The sequence below is a fragment of the Anser brachyrhynchus genome (assembly GCF_964034855.1).
Source record: "Anser brachyrhynchus genome assembly, chromosome: 4".
In the NCBI taxonomy this organism is placed as follows: domain Eukaryota; kingdom Metazoa; phylum Chordata; class Aves; order Anseriformes; family Anatidae; genus Anser; species Anser brachyrhynchus.
The window spans coordinates 67,067,862-67,090,177 of record NC_137698.1 but is presented as its reverse complement, the minus strand read 5'-3'; the positions used below and the strand labels follow the sequence as shown (position 1 = coordinate 67,090,177).

At 40.5% G+C, this 22,316-nt stretch overlaps 1 protein-coding gene across 3 annotated transcripts in view; it reads right to left on the bottom strand.

Moving 5' to 3' along the window:
* TBC1D14 (TBC1 domain family member 14) overlaps window positions 1-22,316 on the bottom strand; it is a 66,860-nt gene that overhangs the window by 35,458 nt on the left and 9,086 nt on the right. For all 3 annotated transcript variants that reach the window (XM_080592029.1, XM_080592027.1, XM_080592028.1), the window contains exon 3: window positions 9,584-9,704. In XM_080592029.1, the coding sequence (XP_080448155.1) occupies window positions 9,584-9,704 (121 nt within the window). The remainder of the gene's footprint in view (window positions 1-9,583; window positions 9,705-22,316) is intronic.

The window sequence follows — 22,316 nt, the reverse complement described above, 5'->3', positions numbered from 1 at the left end:
GATCATACAGAGTCACATGCCTTGTAATAAAAAAAGGGGAAGGAATCTAGAACAATGTTACCTATAAGCAAAGGACTATCTAGAAGAGACAAAGCATACCTACAAACCGTGTGGTTTAACAACAGCTCCTTATTGTCAAATGCGGTATCTGTAATTAGATTGTGAGGCATACTCCTACAAGTGACTCCAATATGAGTCACAGTAACCAAAAAACCCCTAGTACTTAGAACGTTGAAAAGGATGTAACTTAATTTGCATACACGAACGTGCACAGTTTCCCTGCATACTGATACCATCTGATACACTACAGTATCAAACAAGTGGAAACATCTACTAGAAGGTCTTCCAGCAGAGCAAGCATCTGATAAACGCTTGAGCAAGAGAACACAAGCTAAGTGGTTTTTTTTTGTTTTGTTTTTTTTTGATGAACAGCTGCCAAAATAAAACACTACCAGCACCTCTTTTTAGTATATCCCTTAAATTTCACTTCTAGGGATTGGGATTACACTGAATATGGAACTTATGTAAAACTATAATTTCACATAAACTATGTCTGCTCACTAATCTCTCCAGCTCAATTTTCTGTATAGCCTCAGCACCATGCCCTTGCCAGTCATCTCTCAGCAACTTTTTCCTCTGACATTTCACATTAGCGCTGATGTGCTGGTGTTGCAGAAGAAAACTTATCTTTCCTATCTCGTTTCAAATTACACACTCTTCAGTGTGACTATTTAGGAACTATCTGGGCAAATAACAGGAAAAAAAAAAGGTATTCTTCAAGCTGTGTCATTTTTATGCTGACAACTCTGAAATGGCCAAAACACCAGGTTAACTCTAGGATATAGGAAAGGAGTCACAGGAGTATGACATTTTATTCTGCAAGTTCTCTAATATGGCCTCAAATAGGGCCTCAGTCTTCAAGGCAGCATAAAAGTGACCCAAGAATGCCATCTACTTTGTAATGCACAGCAACTCACATGGTTACAATGTTCAGATACCCACATCAGCATGCAATTACTATTTATCCTCACAACCAGCTGTCTATGTAGGTGAGTATGTGCAGGTCCTATTTCGGTGTATGACTTCAGTATATACACCAGATTAGTGTGAAAGTGGCACTTCACTTTATACTTTTAATCATACTCCCTGCCCCTCTTTTTAAATCCCCTCACTAATTTCTATACCGCCTCCTCATCAGGATTTGTCCATTTCTACGTATCTCTGACCTTTCTGAGTTTTATACTTGCCTGCCCTTAAAAAAGGGCAGAAAAGCAAAGCACTAAAGCCACTTCAAGTGGTTTTTGTACATCCTTGCTATCTAATCCCTGAAACTACCCTTGAAGCAGTTCCTGGAACCAATTTCTTACATGCTTAATAAAAGCTTCTTTTCTCACATAGATGGAATGCTTCACAATATCTTTCATCATCCGTTTGGATTGGAAGACTCCTGCACCTTCTTTATTTAATGCTACAGAAAATATCAACATGTAAGTTTTCCTGATTATTATTTTTTTTTTAATAACTTAAGGTTCAGTTTTGAGGAGAAGAGATTTTTAAGGGTACACCCTAATATAAATAAAGTACATGAAGGAAGGCAACATATCTTCATAACCTAGCTTAAATCGATGGCTATTTGGAGGCTTCAGTATTCATGACTATTTCCACTGAACCTTGTCATGCTAAAGAGAGCTTCACTACACAGCAAAACGAAATTCTGATGTGGAAGTTACTAAGAGGTACAAAATACATGTAACAGAATCACATAGAAAAAATTAGATCAAGTGTCCTCTGAGAGAGAGCGGGAGAATAAGAACATAAAATTTGAGGAAATATTTTCCCAATCTTCCTTCAGAAAGACACTTAAGGAAAAAGTACCTTTGTTTTTGTTTGTTTTTAAATCCTGACATCTGTACCTTCCAGGTTTCCACTAACACCCATACAGTATCTCCATTCACTTTGCACAGCCAAAGAACATCAGCTGTATTTGTTTTTGCTGGTGAGCATGGAAAGACTTAAACTTTTCAAAACCTTCATCTCTCCCCACCCCCATTCTTTAATTTTAGATGAAGCTTGAAATGTATAAACGGGAACAGAAACAAAGAAAACCTTTGGATTAGGTTTCTTGGGACATATTGAAGTCCATCAAAGCTTTCCCAATTAATTTTACATTGTAGCAATGCAAGTTCCAGTCTCCTGTTAGGACAGACAGTTTTCCCACAATATTTAGAGGCTAACACACCTGCTTTTAAGGGTTTATCTCCAACTTTGCTTCACAGTCATGTCTTGCCAAATGCATCTGTGATGCAATGTTCAAAAACGTGCCAGTATTTCCAGGCTCTTCCTTTACATAATTCTACTTTCGTTCCAAGGTTACTATGCTGAAAAAAAACCTTACTGGTTACACAAAGAGGTAGGTGTTTAAGCACTATCAGACTCACAAATGCCAGCTACATGTTGGATTCTCATTTAATAACAAATGAGAATGAACTTCCACCTGTGTAGCACGCTTTCTGAAAGCTACAAAGAGCTACGTACTTCATCTTCAACAGGAAAGCATTTTTCCACGAAATGCTTCTCCCATTTAAAAACAATCTTGTGCCATGTGAATTTACCCCATCTACTGCTAAGCATCAATTTGGGCTGCAAAATAACTGTTTCAAATAAGATAAACTTTATGGTCTCGCAGGACAATTTAAAACTTATTGTATTTCCCTTAAAACTAAACACTAGCATTAAAATAGACCTTTTGGTAGAGATTAGCAGCAGGCATTTCCACTGCAATAACCAACAAAGCTTATACTTCTGTCTCTTCAGTATCTTTATTCCAATACATATCCTCAAAGACCACGTTCCACTTATTTAGGATCCCTCAAGCTTCCAGGGCTTTTGACCAATACAGTTTCTAAGGAACTCTAGATACCGATAAAACTAAAATTAATTAATTAAAAATTAATTAATAATTAAAACTAATCTTTTAAAACTGCAAAGGAAAAAAAAACACTTTTCTTTCAAAAAACACTTTGGATCTTGTCATAACTGTTCAACTGATACTCAAGGCCTATTATTTTCTATTAGCCTCATGCTCTTAACAAATATTCTGTCCTTTCACATTTCCACAACGTAAGGGAGGAAGTTCCAGGAGCATCAAAAGAAGCACTTTGGCAGCTAGACTGTTTGCTAGATTATGATACTAGGGTAGGTCATGTTACGTTCTTTTATTATTAAAATACTCAGGAACAATCATTCTTCTGTAGGATTAAATTACCCTTTCATTTACTATGGATGGAAGCTATTACTCTGTTTAATATTAGATTTGTTTGAGGCAGGTAATTTTCAAGTCAGGACAAGAGCAACACACTCTTTGTACAGGAATACAGCTAAGGGCTCCCTTTACTTATTTTTATTTAATTCCACAAAAATTAGATTCCCTTTACATATGATTAAAATTATTTCAAAACATTCTGATTTTAATCAGAAAGAAAGACATAAAATAGCACTGCGTTAAGGCAGCTTGCAAGTTTTGTGGTATAATCCTTTAGCAGGAAAATCAGAGTTACACCTTTATTTCTTGAGACTGCAACAAGAGCGAGCACAGGTTAGTTTCAGACTAACAAGGAGAGCTATGCCTTCTTCCAATACAATTGTATTTGTTTCCTTGTTTTAAAAAAACAAGGAACTCAGTCACACCATGACAGATCTAAATCCTGCCTTTCTGACGGATGACAAGTAGGAACGAGCCCAGAGGAGCACACAGGAAGTGAGTCACTCACACTCTTGGACTTCTACCGTGGAACAGGAAAAAATGCACTAGGCAGTTTGTAGAAAAGAGTGCTTTAAAGTGTGAAGCGAGTCTAAATGCAAGCCCTGCACCACTAACAGCTACAGCCATCAGTCCCAATGATTTCTCCAGTGATCCCTCCCCAGACAAACTCAGTATGAGCAGAAGACCATGCTCTATCCAAAGCCGTAATCTAGCTCCTGCAGGAATCAGCAGCCAGCTTGAGCCAACCACTTCCTGTTCTAAAGGCCCTGAACAAACCATCTGTGTACAGGGAAAAGATGTTAAGATAAACATTCAGAAAAGTTTGGTATTTTTAGACAACTGTCACCCATCAGCAGAGGGCAAGAGGAAGCTGGGCACGTGATGGCAGCTAGCACATGGCACTGCACGCATCTGGAACGCTCCTGCACGAGAACCTCCACACATCACGAGCCAGTGCCCTCTGCACTCTTCTCTGGTGGGTTTGTTTTGTTTCTTTCTTTTGTTTTGTCTGGATAAAGCATGCTACTGTCAACAGGAGCTCTGACTGCCTCTGTCTGGCTAAAGCACGGATTGCAGTAATTCCTTCCAGTAATTCCTGCTAGGTGCCATTGCTCTGCAGCTCTTTTCCGCCTAATAGGTCAAAGCCAAAAAACTGACTGAGAAAAGTTAACATCAGTTAGGACCATACCTTAAAAAAAAAAAAAAAAAAAAGCAAAACAAGATCGACTTAAATGATACCTGACCCAAATCAGTTCACGGAAGTTTTTCCTCCAGTACTGTTACAAGTTTAACTATTCACCCCATCAATTTATATATAAATATATATATATTATATATATATATTATATATATAGTGTATATATATAGTGATATATAGTGTATATATATATAACTATATATATATATATATAAATATAAAATCACCTACACACCAAGAGCTGTATTTAGCTATTTCACCAGCTCATTTTCACTTTATCTTATACTGCATAGTGAGCCTCTTCAGTACAACAGATTTTAATTGACAGGAATATTGATCCTACTTATAGTCACAATCTAATTACAGGAAAACACAGTTGGTAAATCACGTGGATTTATTCTCTTTTAGTACATCACTCTTAGAGGAAAGTCTGTTGCATCTCCAGTTGAAGACATTCCACTTGGGAAATGTCATTACTAGTACCAAAGAAGAACCAAGAACCAGACTTTTTTTTCCACAGAAAGAAAAAAACAACACAGGAATGACCAAAATGAAAAAAATAAAAACACTTTAGTAGGAGGCGGTGGGAATGCGCTGACACCAGGTTGTACGATAGGAACGATGTGATCATCATGGCTGAACAATCTGACTCAAATGACTTTGCTGGAGCAGGAAGGGCAAAACAAATGAAGTGTGCTGAAAGGCCTGGCTATAAAGCTCTTATGCTGTCGCTGTACCTACGGCACGGCTGCAATCTCCTCCTCAAGCCTTGCACAGACAAACTTGTTATCCACACATTTATATACATAAACCACTGTAGTTTTCCACTACGTCTAAGGCAGGCACACTGTTTTCATCATTGGTGGTGTCACAGCAAGAATCACTCCCCAGTATTCATTTATTTGAATCCTTACACATATGGGAGAAAAAAAATGTCTCCCCTCCCCATGAAAAGAAATACTATAGCTTTTAGAACAGAAACTATTCTAAGTTTGGAAAGATGACAATTCCTAGGTTAAAATCTATAGCTACTTTTTAATGTTAAGGAACTACCATTATAAATCCAAATACAAAATGTTTCTGGGCATCAAATGAGTTCAAAAAATATTTAGAGCTGCATTTATGAGTAAAGATTGTTAACTGAAAGGCCTCATGTGTTGTATGTGCTGAATTTTAATGGTATTGGCACTCAAAGAAAATGACGAAATTCCATCGAGCTCTTAGGGGAATTTATATGGTTAAAATTAAATTGAACTGTTTTCATCGATGTGTCCAGCACATTTGGAAGTGGAAAAAAGTTACACACTGATTCAAAAATGGATTTTGAGAAAAAGGATGAGACACTATAGAGATAAATAATTTAATTCAGGCTGCTCCTTGGGCAAGACAACTGCAATGCGTCTTAGGATACAGCTAGAATGTGGCTGACTCCTCTGTGTGCATTAGTCTTAATAGGCAAGATTGAGTGGCCAGCTACTACAAATTACCTGAAGACTGATCACGAGAGGAGACAATGGAGAAGATGCAATCTTATCTTATATTTTTAAAAGAGTTTGTGAGTGAACAGTCTTGAGAAATAAAAAAAAAAGGCTGCAAACACATGGTGCTTACATCTGCTGTATTCACCAACCCCAAAAAGTGCTCCTGAAAGAAGCAATGGCCACAAAGCCAAGTTCAGCCTTACGGTCTGTTTAGCTGGGAAGATAATTTGACTTTGCTCTCAGTGAAGTACTGTCATCTGACTTCCCGTGCATTTTGACGCATCTATTATAAATGCAACTGGCTTAACCAGTTCTGCTCAGGCAGGATTCCTGAAGCTAATTGATACAAAAAATTAATCATGCAAACCTCCACTGTAAATGCACTTACAGCTTCTCTGATGCTATTACTTGTTCTGACAGTTTTTAAGCTTTAAAACATTTACCTTGGTAAAAAATGTACAACGCTTCTCAGCGAGAATGTGAAGGAATCCAGCCTTAGTCTCTGACCAGAATGGTTCCTTCCCCAGACAGTAATATCCGTGTCTACCGTCTGCCTTCAAAAGTAGGGCAAACACCAACATCACTGGACTGATTTTCATTCCCCTGTTGTCAAAACGGAGTGTGATCCTGTGCCTTACATGCACTAGTCGAACAAGTGAGTGCTGTTAGAGGAGTTTTTATAGGACTGGAGAAAAGTTTTGTCTGCCTCAAAACCTGCCTGGGTCACAGGAAAAAGATGTTACTTCTTACACATTGTTCGTAGCTCAGCCATACGTGTACAGCCTCCTTCAGTTGCAGGATAACAACGTCTAACTTGTGAACTGCAACTAGAGTTTGAGGGTCTGGAGTTTTCACCATCTATTTATTTTATAAATAGAAGGCAATAAGACCTGGTGGTTCTATTAACAATGTTTAAGTGCTTCACAGTTAAATTACTTTTTTTTTTTTCATAATTTATACACAGATCTTGCAACTCCTTTCCTGCAAATTTCTTTCAGTCCCAGGTGAGATTATTATAGGGAAAATATCAGAAAAAATTTACAGTAAGAGTGTTTTTAAAGCTTGCTCCCTTCATGTATAAGTTCAAAAAATATACACATAAGTGGACCATCCTCTTTTTCAGAAGACTATGTTTGCAGTTAACTTCGTTCATCTCATTCTGGGAGAAAAAAAAAAAAAAACATGTTTCATCCATACAGTAAAGGTATGAAAGGATGGAACCACGACCATACCAGCAAAGTCACAGGGCTCTTACCAGCTGACCTGGCACAAAGGATTTCTTTGATGCCTGTCCAGAAGCAAAAGAAGCTGACTTGAGAAACTGCTGCTCGATGACTCAGTCACCTCAGTTCCTGTGCACAAAGAGCTTCATACCAAGCAAGGATGATCAGATTGATTTCCCTAGATATGATACATTTGAGGACTGATAACTGTAAATTGGTAACTATAGTTAATAGTACAGTCAGGCAATTTTGTGGCATCTTAAACAATCCGAAGGACTTTCAATAGTTTAAGGTTACATACGACTTGAGGCTTTGTTTCTGTGTTTTGAGATGGGATAATCACAATGAAGTAAAAAACAGAATGAAGAACATATCACCTTTCCTTTATGTTGCCTTTCAGAATTACCTCAGACCAAGATTTTGCTAATAGGAACTCTATTCAACAGCCTCCGTAGCCAGACAGATCGAGTCCCAAATCTGTGGGCTTATGAGTATTTCACCACAGACAGTAACATCACTGAACAAACAACATGCAGGAAGACTCCTAGGCTCCATGGGATGAATATGTACTTTTTTTCCCTTAAATGAATCAGTAAGTCAAGTCTGAGCAGCCAAAGAACAGAAGGCTTTTACTCAATAAACAAGTATTTCAAGTACCCTGTTAATGTCCAACAGAGGTGAGAACTGGAACAGGAAGGACAGGGGCAGGCTGGAGAGAAAGGCACATGGCACCCTCCCAACTTGAGGACACTTCAGTGTCAGAGTACTGCAGTTATTGGCGCAGTACAGCTCTTGTCGGTGTCATCGAAAACCTCTGGTGAACGCTCTGGAACTGCTAATTGTATCAGGACCATCTGTAGACAAGGTCAGAATGGTTGATCATAGGGAAACCTTCAAAAAGGTGCTATAGCTTCACTTAAACTAACAGCCTAAATACAGCTAACAACAGTCACACGGGACTTCCAGATTTCCAGAGCACTTCACCCTAATTTAAGCAGCACAGTCCTTCAAATAAGCACTCTCTTTTCATACACAGCAGCTGGTTTTGAAGTTCTAGCTACATGGTCTCTCTCCGTGTAAACCTCCTCAATGCCACAGTGGTCTGAACAAAGGAGAACAGGAAGCTTCCAATATCAATGAAATACAAAAAAAACACCCAAGCACATACAACATCAACCTACATGCACTCCACAAATCCCAGGTGAAGCAAGAAAGCTAAAAGGAGGATATTTTCTTCTTACAGAAGGAGCAGCTGATGAACTACTGGCCACATAGCTGGATTTCAGGAGATCTTCCCCCATGGGGAAGGCAGGTTGTTTGATTCTCTATGTGCTTGCATTATCTGCAGTCAAACCAATCCTCTTATGTGTTGTTACATTTTCAAAAATGTTACTGTAGTTTAGAAGTAATATGCAAAGAAGGAGAAAAGGGCTTTCACTATTTTCCATTCCCCTGTGACACACTAAGGATGACCTGGAAAGATTTTTTTAAATCTCTTGACTCCCCTCCATGTCTGTCTAAAATTAGACAAAAGATTGATTTAAAAACTTACTACGGGCAAACACAAGCATCACGTACACATACAAATCAATGCTACAACTAGTTAAGCAGCAATTAAGATAGTGAAAAAAATAAATTCCTTGGGGTTTCTGATGCTTTTAAAGACTTCTCTCTTCAGGGAATCACTTCAATAAACAATTTCAATACATGCTCCCTTCTGAACTATACTGTGCTAGGAAAGAAAAAAAAAGTTTTATTCCACTCATTTCTCCTGAACTGTATTATATTTTTGCAACATTTCAAGTCAGTAACTGGGTTTTCAGAAAAGCCCATATGTAGAAAGTTTCAACTGTAAATAGCAAGCATTTCAGAAAACAATGGGTGAAACCAGCATTGAAACAGGATTTTTCTGGCACTTGACCACATTGACGTTACCCTGAGTTCATGAATTTTAATTAGATTTGAAGCACAAATAAACCAAGGCCCAACAAAACACAATTTCCCTTCAAACAGCATGTTATATATAGACAGGTGTATGGCACAAAGGCTACAAACCAGTGAAAACTTGAACAAGGTAAGGAAAACCAAAAGATATTTAAAATACCCACCAAGTTTGATTATAAACAAATATTCATTCACATACTTTGAATCTTCACATGAAATGTTTTATACCAAAATGGCATGATTTACATGGGGTACTCAGTTTTAAAACTAAGTAGAACACATTCTTTTGAATGGCACTCTGTGTTATAATGTAAGTTTAAAAAAAATCTAACAAAATCCATCTTTTATATTGTCAGATTATTATAAATCAGGTGCAACTCCTCAAACAAACAGGCTTCACAGTCATATACACACATCATAAACCTAACTGGATTCTACATTCACTGTTAATCCTAATGTAGGGTTAAACAAATACCTTTTGCATTTTTTTGGGATCTTTCTGCGAGGTTTCTCTGATGGGTACTTTTCCAAACAACTTCCATCCCACATCATTTTGTTTCTCAAGTCTTGAACTTTGCTTTCTGGTAAACAAATTCCTACAAAAAAAAAAGGTTTGATTAAGAAAAAGGGTCGATTAATTACAATAAACAGAAGGACATATGATTTGCCAACCTCATTTATCCCAACCACACAAGCTTCTCTTGTGTTTGTGGTGGCAGGGACTGATTCTTATCCCCAAGAGATATGTTATACAGCATTGCCACCATATGACAAACAACTTGGTTAAATATGAATTTTTAGTAGATAAGTAAGTTTATTTGTCGTTTTCTGAAAGTACTCTTCTTTTTTAGCCTCCCTCTACATCGCTCAACCTCAGTGTTTTAAAGTAAGACTAAGAAGCTAGATCTCTTGCTGTGTAAACATTCTCTACCCACCTGTTACAACAGATTACTACCCAAAAATCACAAAAAGGTTGCAGACTTAGCAGCCTTTTACTGTTTGATCTGCTCTTATAAAAGATTGTTCAGATTGTTTTTCCTGAATAAAATTAAAAGCAGCTATCAAAACACATTAATTCTGAAGTCTCTCTGAAACGTCTCGGCCAGCTTATGCACCGTACGTACCGTCTGAAAGCCAGACGGTACGAACTGCTGACACAAAGGAGCAAAGGGAAATTGGCTAAGTTTTAGATGAAACAAAACTAGAAGCCACTGAAAGTTAACTCGTTTTTATTGAGGCTGTTAGTTCTTAAATCAAAGCTATGTGCCAAATTGGCATCTCCTCACCGCAGAGACGTTCTTCCAAAACAGGGCAGCTGGTAGGGAGCAGCCCTCCCGGCTCCCCCAGGAGCACAGCAGGCACTCCACACCCACGGGGTTATTAAAACCAGGATTCCCTTTTGTCCCACCGTCTAGTCCAGCAAATACTCAGCAATGTCCAGGTTAGTTAAGTTTAGTACCAGAAGGTGTGGGAGGTTCCCCCCCCCCCCAACAAGCTGTGTAGGTTTTCATTCCTCCATTTAAACAGAAAATAAAACTACTCCGATGAGACAAAAGCTTTTTCACTACTTCCATCCGCACGCAGCTATAGCACCTTCCTAGCACAGATGCTTCCAGTCTAGCACTACTGTTTTTCCTCGCTTCCAATTACCACCTTAATGCCCAACAGGCTGACCCCTGCAAGTACAGATTGTTTCTTATTCATAAAGCGTGGCAGTTTGGGAAATAAAACTGTATCGAACATCATGTTCTAAATGGGCTGAACTCAAGTCCGCAACAGGAAAGATACAGACAAAAAGAAGTTATTTTTCTCGGCCACCTTGGATCAGCTAACACGAACAGTATCATAAATACACCACCAGAGATAATACAGCTAGGAATACGGGAGAAATGTTTAGTAGGAGGAAAGCAATCAAGGCACAAGCATCAAGAGTGCACCGAAATGTATTTTATAAAGTTGATAGGGTGCGCTGCCATCCTTCAATATGCCTGTATTTACACAAATGATCACATGCTTCAATATCACAAGGGTACGGTTACCTTGAAACCCAAACCAGGAACAGATTATCATATTAAAAGATACGACCAAGGTGTTTAGGTACAGAAATCACACAAAGCAGTAAGAGCTGATGTCAAAGCTAAGGAGTAAGGAGTTTAAGGAGTTTGTACACTTCTACAAACCCAATTTAGCTTCCCCCACCCTGTGACATAAAATAAAAAAAATCAGATAAAGATGTAGGGGAAACAGACAGGGAAACACAAACCTAATGACATCCCCCCCACCTTTTTTTTTCCCCCCAAAGCATGAAATCATAATTCTGGGGGTAAATTACTGGATCGACACCAAAGATTTGCTTTGTCTCTACAACTAAAACTACAATGCAGTTATGACGCTCTCCAGTAGTTCATCGTTCAAGTTCTAACGCTACTTAAAGATTTATAAGCTAATTAGAGCGTTAATCAGCAAATTCAGCTACACTGCTACTGCTGCAACTGCTAGCGCTGGGAAAAACAGACTGGCATAACAACAGCTTCAAAGAAAGCTCTCTCTTCACCCCACCCCAAGTTCATATACATGACAGCCTGAGGTGATGAACTTACAGGATCATTTGAGACAGCTGCCACAGAAAAAGCGTAAGGAGAGACAGATGTGAGGTTGCGCATGTTTTTTGTTTCTTTGTTAACTTAAAATGAAGAAATTTCAAGCAAGATCTAAAAAATATCTGAAATTAAAAAGATTTTGAAGGAAAGCATGACAAAAAACATCACCAAAACCACTCCAGGCAAGAAATGATAGACAACACAAGACAGGTTGGTTGTTCTTGCTAACAGGTTTTCTTTCAGGTTGTTACTACCTACAAAGCAAACAAACTAAATTCAAGACTACAAACCATCTGCAGAGAAAACTCGAACTTCCAGCATCGGACAGAGGTGAGAGCCACAACTGTGCGACAGCTCTGTGCACATTTAAATGCCCTTTGGCAAGAAAAAGGCTTTCAGCACAGTTCATTAGAACTGGAAAAATAAGACAAGTAGAAGACCAGCAGGCAATTTTCTTTCCCTATCTACTTACACTAGAGGTTTCTAGCAAACGTCTACGCAAGCAACAATCCTCCACATCTCCTTTGAAGGATTTTAAGAAGGACAGCAAGCTACAATACATCATTATCTTCAGAGCAAAAATAAAGATGAATTGGGATGATAAAGTATAACAACCCTCAGCTGGAAGTGCTGCTCTAAGACAGAGTTGATCTCACATCCTTGCTTTGAACCAATTCATTAATACAATCTCTCTTCCCTTTAGAGGGAGCATCTTACTAAGTAATCTCTTCTACTGCTCATCTAGCAGATGGCATGATACTTGCTCAGCTCACTGTTCCCTCTGTCTGCACGATTTCCAGGGCACCAGGCATCTCTTCCTCTCTTTACACCATCAGCGATTTCCAGTTCTTTTTAATTTAAAAAAAATTGAAATGAAAGGACCGTGCATGGTCAACACACATTCCCCACTCTGAACAGAGCAACTTACTCTTTACTCTGCCTTTTTGTCGCTTCCCTGCTCTCTGTCTACACCTAAGTCCTGATGTTTTGCTGGTGTCCAGGCTCTTCATGCACTCTTCACAAGCTCCAAGCAGCACCCAAACTTCCAAAAGACAGAGCGTTATCAGGAGCAGCAAACTGGCACAATCAGAAGTAGAACTGTAACCTACAACCTGCTCTTCTTTTGACTGAGGACAGCCAGCAGTGGTAAATCCTGATCTGTCCCAGACGGGAGCAAGGCAAAGGTAAACCACATGGCAGTCAAACTGGGGTGGGAGGAGCAGAAGGGATGCTGCCCCCTTTGCAGCTCATTTTAGAAAACTTAGAGAAAAAAGAAATACTATAAAACGTTCTGTAGTCCAACGTATGCAGAACTTTGCAATAAATCAGAACGTCACCACAGGATCGTGATAAAACCACCACCTGAGTGCAAGGAAGGGATGATTTTTGCCATACATATCGGCACAAATAATTCATAGCGAAAACTTTCATTTGTCTGCTACTGTAACTCAAAAAGGATTTCTTTTCCTCCTGTGCTTATCTCCTAAGATTTAAAAGTCCTGAGCAGCCTCACTCCTGCACAAATATAACTCACCAAAAACTTCAGCTCCAAATGCAGTATGTTTAATGAGATTCTAGCTAATGGAAAATGCAGATTGACAAAGTCACAAAAATTCTTTATTAGTAAAATTAGAAACCCCATTTTCACTCCAAGGAAAAAAAAAAATCACAAATCCTAGTGTAAAAGATCTCAAAAATTAATTAAAATTGTTCTAAGACGCAAATTAATTAGAGATCTTAAATGTAAAAAGGGTTGACATGCCTGGAAAGAAGATCTCATGCTGATGATTATCTCAGTCTCACTGTCTTCTTCACAGCCACTAGAGCACCCCATCCTGATTTACAGCTGGGATATTAACAGGAATATCTGACATGATGCATCACGTCTGCTGCATCGTTACCGTGGAGCCATGGGTTTCATTTGCATTCCCATTCAATGTGTGAACTATTTTACACTAAGTGTCTGCAGCTGCTTATTTTAGGAAAGCCAAGGACAGGTCACATTTCAAATACAAAATTACTTTTGCACCATTCCCTTAAAAACACTATTTGGCACCAAATCAGTGTTTAACCTTGTTTTAATTGAGCTGTGGTGAGATGACAGGAGAGATTTTAATTCTGACTTCTGAGTAAACGTTTACATACGTACAAGGAGCATCCTGCGATACAAGAGAGACAGACAGAGAATTCTTCCCCACGACCATCCTGCACCACTGCTGTATACTGACTGACCTGCCCAGCTGCTTCTTTCGTGGGGAAGGGTGGAAGGTAAATACTAACAGCTACATTCAGCCGTGTCTGGAAAACCTTACTTTCGAGTAAAACCTGAGAACCATTTCACAGGGGTTCTATAAGCACTGCTGAGATAAAGTTACTTACTAGCTGCCATACAGATAACACTACTCATTCATACAGTGCCAGCATTTTTGTTGCCCCCTTTGCTGTCATGGTCACACTGAAGCCTCAATCAAAAAAATTAGAAACGCTAGAACCGCATCAACCACACAGTGGTTTGGGTTGGAAGGGACCTTAAAGCCCACCCAGTTCCAGCCCCCTGCCATGGCAGGACACCTCCCACCAGACCAGGTTGCCCAAAGTCCCATCCCGCCTGGCCTTGAACACCTCCAGGGATGGGGCACCAACAAATGGCCCAGATGAACTTATTCACGCAGCGCCTATTAAGGCTTTTTAAAGTTTGTTTCTAAATATCACTACCAAAGCAGAGAGTTTATCTATTTCTGTCCAATTCTTTCTAAAAAGACAGGAGGTCTGCACACACAACTGCCAGCAGCTACTGCTGCAGGAAGAGTTTGTAGCCCTGTCCCACAAGCTTTCAGGAATTCCATTTTCTCCGTTTCAGCTGTGGCTTATCCCACTCAAGGTTAGTAACCAAGTCTCCTCCCAAAAATTCACCCCTCCCCACCTCTCCCCAAGTTTAGTATACAAACCTATCCACTAAGAGGAGCACAGACAGTGCTGTCATGGTTTCTGCTGCCAATCTGGCCCAGATCTCAGACTCTGCTGTAAACCTACTCCATGAAGTCCTCTCTAGCCAGGCAAACTGCACTGGGCCCCCTGAAATACCTCTGAGGTTCAGTGCTGCCAGAGTCAAGGAACTGTTGGACATGGTGCTTAGGGACACGGTGTAGTGGGTGATACTGGTGGGAGGGGGATGGTTGGACCAGACCATCTTGGAGGTCTTTTCCAACCTTAATGATTCCCTGGCTCCTGCCAAGGAATCCTGCCGGGCAGCGGTCAAAGGGCAGCCAGCGAGGTGGGCACATGGACATCCACTGCCACCTGCCAGGCGCACACACAGGTGTTTTCCCCAGAACTCCAAGACACACCGGTTGCCTGAAATAAAAGGGCAGAGGAGCTTAGGGGTCTCCAGGAAATCTGACATTGATGATTTTTAACTGTTTCGCTGGTGACATTTTCATGTGGCTCCTGAGATGAACTTCTAAAGACCACGCCGGCATTCAGCACGGAACAATTGTTAGGAGCAAAAGGAAAAGGAAGATGGCACGTGCTGCTCTGTGGCAGATTTCTTCAACACTGACCTAGCATAGCGATTATACTTGCAAGTATACTCGTGTTTTAATGGGTTGCTTACTCTTAAAGACAGATGCTGTAAAGAAACAAGCCTGAGAATCACCTAGAGGCAGACACTGACCCAACCCACACACACACTGATGCTACTTGTTACCAGCTTTTACCCAAAATGATTTGTAATAGCAAGTAACTTTTTGTTATGAGTGTTAAAAAAGCATACAACATTTCCTGCTCTCACAAAGCATGCTCACGTTCAGACGTCAATTAGTCTTCCAATTAAGAAGGTTATTTTCAGAAGACAAGACAATTAGAGTAGTCATGTGAATGAACAACTGGAAGAACTTACCAGCCTCTCGAGGAAAGCAGATGAAAGATAAGAGCAGTGAAGAAAGTTCAGAAGGTTCAGACTTTGTCGGACAAAGTTATCTTCAAAGACAATTTCAAATGAGTATCGGACTTGCACGTGTTCTTAAAAGGCAGGAAAGAAACAGAGGCAAACCAGCGTTCCTTCAGTTTATTTTGGAGGAAGATCCTGAAATTTCCTGATAAGTCCAAACTAAATGTGCAACGAGCACTGAGGTCTTGAGCCCCTTGGTCTACGCAAAGGCAGTCAAACCGGAGTGCATAACGGGCTCTCTAAAGAGCTGGACAGTAAGGAGATACCGGTCATGAGAGCTAGGTAAACCCACATGTTGAGCACATAAGCACAGTGTAAAAAGAGATGTCTCCAAAGATGTTATTCCACAAGGCATCCAGAAACCTACATTGAAACAGGGCATTTTAAGCCATGCACAGCACCTATGAAGCAAAAATATATATTAAGAGAAATTTTATTAAATGTTTGTTGCAGACTGAGGAAAAATGCCCAGCCATCTTTCCAGGCATGGCACAAACTCAATTAACAGTGTTTGGGAAACACTCTCACACCATTATGGAATTTAGGCAATAGGTTTAGTATTTGTTTTCTTCTCATCTTTCAGTAACCTTTTGTATTCTGTGCTAATTATATCCTACATAATTCACCCTCAATTAATTGGGGAAAAAAAGATCCTCACCTCTAGCAGCTTGCATTCTAGCCACTTCAATAACTTCCAGAGGAATAAAAAATAAAAAACTACTCTGAAAAATCAGCAACACACTTTAATCACAACAATTTTGGTTACCTGATCAGCAGAGGAACAAGACTCATACACATAGCTCATGATGGCTAGGGAACTGGAGGACAGAAGAAAAAGATCTTATAAAAAAACTACTCAAAAGGCCCTAAGGGGCCCTAAATCTACATTCTTAGGAGCACGTAGGTCAGCAGCTGGTACCCATGACCAGGTAACACTGGTTTCTGGGAATACTTCACTCGAGGCAATCGCTGTTGGCTCTCACATTCAACCTTCCCAACCACAGACTGCCATTCCGTCACAATAGGTTTTGCAAACCTGAACTTTTCAAAAAACAAAGCATCATCCCAAAATATCCAAGTATTTTGGCTACAGTAAAGAATCTCTGACAAGTTAGAAGTCAGGCTTTGAGTAAGATTCCAAAATCACATGCAAAAGCCGTGTTTGAAGAAATGTACCTCACAGATACCAAAACAATCCAACAGAAGTAGAGCCAGGCAGTCTAGAAGTTGGCCTCCCTGACAAATGTTTAAGAAATCCCTATCAAATTTTATAAATGAAGTTTTCCAACCACCAACCCTCCAGTGTGCTTGGTCTGTTCAGTAGGAACCCAGAATAACGGCACCTGACCTTTCATACGGCAACAGATACCTGCAGGTCTGAAAAAAAAATTGAGGGCGACAGTAACACAATTCAAGTTTGCACCGCATGAGAGGCGAAAGCTTGCAACGGGGTAATTTGGAAATCTCTTATTAGATCTCCAGAAAAGAAAAGGAGGGTTTAAACTATCAAGAGGACTACAATGTCCTATGTTTACCTTTTTCTCTTAGAGGGTACCCCTCAGTTCAGAAGGACACAAAGCAGAGCTGCGTGTACTCAAGTGTTGAAGACGAGAAAAGGTAAGTGAGGCTAATCCTGAATGCTTAGCAGTAAAGACCGGCTGTAGCAAACCAAGGACTATTTTTCACATGGATGACGTGCAGTGCTAATTTACCAGGCAAATTCTGGGGACTTCTCAGAAACAGCTTCTGCAAGTTGGGACTCCCATACAGAAGCAACATTCGGGTCCAAGTTCAAACTATTCAATTCAATCAACTACACGTAATGGTTCTTTTCTAGTTGGCAAAATTCCCAGGTATTCCAATGTTACCAGAATAACCCAAACTTCTATTCCCAGAGACTGAAAGCAGATTGCATCATTGATCTAAAGTACTATTACCACACAAATCAAAACCTGAATGAATACACTAAATACCACCCTAAGCAAGAAGGTGAACCTGAGTCAGCAGTAAGACCTCTCAGCAGCGAAGACTGAATGCAGACTGGGTTCTGTTAGCAGATGAAGAGGAAAAATGATTAAGAGCTCTGCTTGTTATCCATGAGAATATCCGCATCCAGTTTGGGGGCCCTGAACTAAAACACAGATCAGTATCTGGAGAAAGTCCAGCGGATGACCCCTTTGATTGCTGAGTGCTGAAGCCTACAAGACACAAACAGGGATGCTGAGAGGTGGTTTGTTCAGCCTGGATGACCATTCTCTGAGATGCACACAGGCAACATAGCAAGTTGCTGCAAGGTAAACTCCATCTGGACAAAAGAAAAGAAAAAACACAGTGGTAGTAGCTAAATCCTGGCCCACATACTCCAACAGGCTGTGGTAACTCTAGGGTCAAACCTACTCACAGCTGCAGGACAAGGCTCTGAGCAGCACGAGCTGCTGCAGAAGTCAGCCCTGCGCCGAGCAGGAGGTTACACCAGGGGGCTCCAGAAGTCCCTTTGGACCTAAACTGCTCTGTGGTTCTGTTTTGGAAGTGCTACAGCTCAGGAATTGGAAGTCTGAGCACTACGTAAATACACTGTCTTACCTCTTGGTTGGTACCCAGGTCTTGCATTTATCCTGTCAGCTGTCGGGACAAGGTGTGAATTATGATTTATCTACTGTATTTTTTAGATATTGTTCTTACAGCATAGCTTGAAAACTTTTGAGGTACTTTCCTTAATAACTACGTAGAGATGCTTAGTATGGATACCTCCTTAAAGCATCAATGTAATAATGCCTGAACTGAGACCAACAGTTCACAAATAAAAATTCACATTCTTTTTCTTGGTTTGCCGTGTCAGCAAACTCAGTATTTAACAGAACTCAGACTACCCAGAGCAAGGCATTAACACCACCTATCCCTGCCCCAGAAAGCCCACAGTCTCCATATACTATTTCTGTCAAAAAAAACCCTCCATCCATCCACAGAATTTTGTTAAACAACATTTCTTGTTTAGCCTTAAGATATTTAAAAGCAAATGCTGACTCCAAATTTCCCACAGAATACGTAGCACTGGTAATGGAAGGGAAACAGTATTCAAAAACTAGTTATTCAGTTATCCCCCCTTAACTATTTTGAAAGGAAAGTTCTCAGTAGACACCTATTCCATCTAATTTCACCTCACTTACCGCATTTTTCAGAATCTAAGCATACACGTAACATTCCCTTGCAATGTTGTCCCCAAATTAAGTACTCTTTAAATTCAGAGTAATGTTGTGTTTGTTTTTTCTTTAATGATTTCTAAATTTGTGGTAACTTACAACAGTTGACATTACCGATAAGGAAGTGAGGAAACAAAAAGTCAGCTGAACATTAAATGTTATTTTGATTAGATAGCTGGGAGTGTCACATGGCAGTGACTGTGCTGAGAGTCTCCTTCCCCGAAGCTCGGTCACTTCCAGTCCTTACAGCTCCTTTAACACAGGGAAACACGAGGAAAGTTCATGCAGAGCAGCTTGAAGATACAAAGTCCATCCAACTCACTGATTCACAAACCATTCCCATAGACAAAGAATCAAAACGAAAGCAGACTTCTTCCATCCATCTGAATTTGTTCCTCGAGTCTTGTATACGTCTACCGAAATGAACCTAATTCTCACTCTTTCTATTCAAAAACAAACATGTAGAACTGCACAACTGGAGGAGTTCAGAAAGGCGGCCTTACACAGAGAAAAAGGACAAGGAGTAAAAAAAACATTAGAGCTGAATGCTACAAGTGACATGAAACTCATATGCTACAAACTGCTAGCTGGTGTGAGATTTTTGTAATTCTTCCCACCAGCCACTGAAAAAGAAAATATTCCCATTTGACTTTATCTTAAATAATAATTGGATGGCACTAAGTCCTCGCTTATTGTGCCATTACTGGGAAGTAAGAACAACAATCCACCAAAGCACCGCTGTGCAGATTTTCATTTAACTTCCATAATGAACAAAGGGCATCAGCAAGCCTCTTAGTTTTGCTGCTGAATATCTGAAAATGCTTTCTCACAAACAGGAGTTCAAATAAATAAGATGTTATCTCCAAAAGCAACTTGCATTTATTCTGAAGAACAGCCCCTCAGGTCAGGTTTAATGCAAAATTTAAAGGAGGAGTAATAGAACAGTAAGTCTAAATGGAAGTTGTGTTACTGCATGCATAAAGAGGAAAAAAAAAAAGGATTAAAATTAATGTGGACAGTTTAAGTTCAACGCCTCGTGGAAAACAGGCCACACGACAAAGTTCCTAACTGCACGCAGTGCATTAGAGGACTGGAGTTCTGAAAACTGTACCACACAATTTTCAACAGGTTTCAGCCTTCCTTATCAAAAGGAAAAGTTATCACTGTAGAACTCCAACTTTGCACCTACAAAAGATTCACTTTAAGAGCGTTTATTTCAGGACAATTCTGTAACTTGTTTGTTCTAGAGATACAAGAGTAAATACAGGCTAGGGGTGGACCCCTAGTATTTTGTGTCATGCAGACAAAGCAGCTTCCAAGTAAGGGGCACCCAACACCAACAGCGAAGGCTGCAGTACCTGACACTTTGCTGCCTTCTCTCCCGACAATCTCCTCGCAGCCTTTTCAGATCCCCATCACTGACACCAGTTAGCTCAGAAGGCACCCAGAGAAAGCAGCGGAGAGGGACAGAACTGCCACCAAAGTCCTCTGCTGCCTCCAGCAGAAGGGCAAGCCCCCGAGGCCAGGCAGATCTCAGCACCGGCAAGCCCCAGCCTGCAGCACGGTGCCGTCTGCCCGCGCAGGCTTTCCCCATCCTGAGCCAGGTTTCTGCAGTTCCTCCTCGCAACTTCTGGGCAGCTCTACCTGCAGCTCAGCGATTTTCTGTGCATTTGTATTTAAAAGCTGCGTACACACATCCTTCCCCGCCAGTTCCTTCTGTTCCTCCTCCTACGCGCTTCAGTGCTGCTTCTCAGATGGTCTCCTCCTGAACAACCTCCAGTCTAAGAGTCTTCACTGAACACAAAACACGTCCAGAAGAGGAGACAACACCACATGTAACGTTTAAAAGTTCAGATTACTCAACCATAATTATTTTCATACTTTTTCTCTTATCTTCTGTGGTCAGTGAATTCTTTTTTTTTTTTTTTTTTTGGAAAGATGAAAGTGGGCAACCAACACTATCTACAATGGTCCTTGTTGCTCTGCCTTCCTTTTAACATTGAAATTCGAGATGCACCACATGCGGTGCTCTCATTAAAAAAACAAGAAATGGCATTATGAAAGGGTCCTACTCCTTAACACAGGGGACTTATCTATGGTATTAATGGACCCAGTTCCTCAGGTTTAGAGCTCCCAATTACGCGACTAGTCACCTCAAAACATGTGTGCATATGAGATGTATAAAATTCACAAGATTTTAGACTTAATGATGAAACCAGTACTTACTGTTTTGAAACTTAAGCCCTTTTTCTTCACAGACTACAAGTAAGGCCACAAGTTTGTGCTCCTGTGTATGGGATATAATGCCAATACTGCTTCAGAAATTCTCTCTCAGAAACACAGAAATTCTTTGAAAATAGTAAAACATAATATTCCTGAAAGCTCTTTTTGTATAGTCCCTGTTCTCTGCAAAATGTTTCCTGAGATCCTGCTTCTTAGAACATTTGGATCAAAAACTTCTAGGAACGGCCTGAAAAGAAAGAGGATCCAGGTTCCAGGAATAACAGAATATTCACAGCAGCGGACTAAGCCAAGAGTTAGGATTCCTGCATTCCCTTAAAAAGGAGCTGCATGGCTTATCAGTTAACCAGAGTCCTACAAAAACTCCGCGTGTAGCTATAAAGAGCCTCATCCTCACTCTCCAAAATGAGGAATGAAAAGCAGAACTTGTGCAGTAAAATCACAATGGTCCTGACTCAAAGCTGCTTTAAAAGCGAGCCTTTTAAAAGCCTGTTTCAGCAGTGCTGTACCGCAGCCAAGTCCAAAGGTGGAATTCATTAACCTGCGCTCCCGTGGGTCACCAGGGCAAAGGCACAGGCAAGGCACTGACTCCTCAGTCCCCCAGCCAATTATTTCTTAACGCCGTTTCTCAAACCAAGTTCCTACATATATTCAAATTAAGGAAACGAATTCAAACTCATGCTTTATGCAAAGGACCCCTGGCCTTACAGGGCTGATCCAAGTACACACGACTTGAAAACAACCAAGATGTCAGGTTTCTTTGCCAGTAGTCAGGATTATTGCTTTGGAAAGCAGCCGTAATGCTTCCTCACGTACTAACCTGGAGCCTAATGACAACCGCTACAGGCGCACCCAGCTGGTACCTGGGATGCCGTAGGCTCTTTCAGGAGGACTGTGTGTGGACAAGCAGGAACGCTGCCTCTCTTTCATTGCATCTTCCTGCCCCACCCAAAGAGGCATGTAACAACCCGAGGAAATCGCCAGACCTGTCAAAGTCCAAAATGGTGAAGAGACAGCACTGAGGCTCAGGAGAAGTCCAGGAAACTTTCTCCATCGCAGTGCTTAAGCAGGTAGGGCAGGCACGCTCCTTTTCCAGTGCCGTCAGCGGTGCCAGGATCAATGGGCAACCAGTTGGGCTCTCCTGGCCTCCATCTCCACTGTAGCTTAATTTCCAACCACTGCCTCAAGCAAGCACCGATGCTTCCTAACAGGACCAAT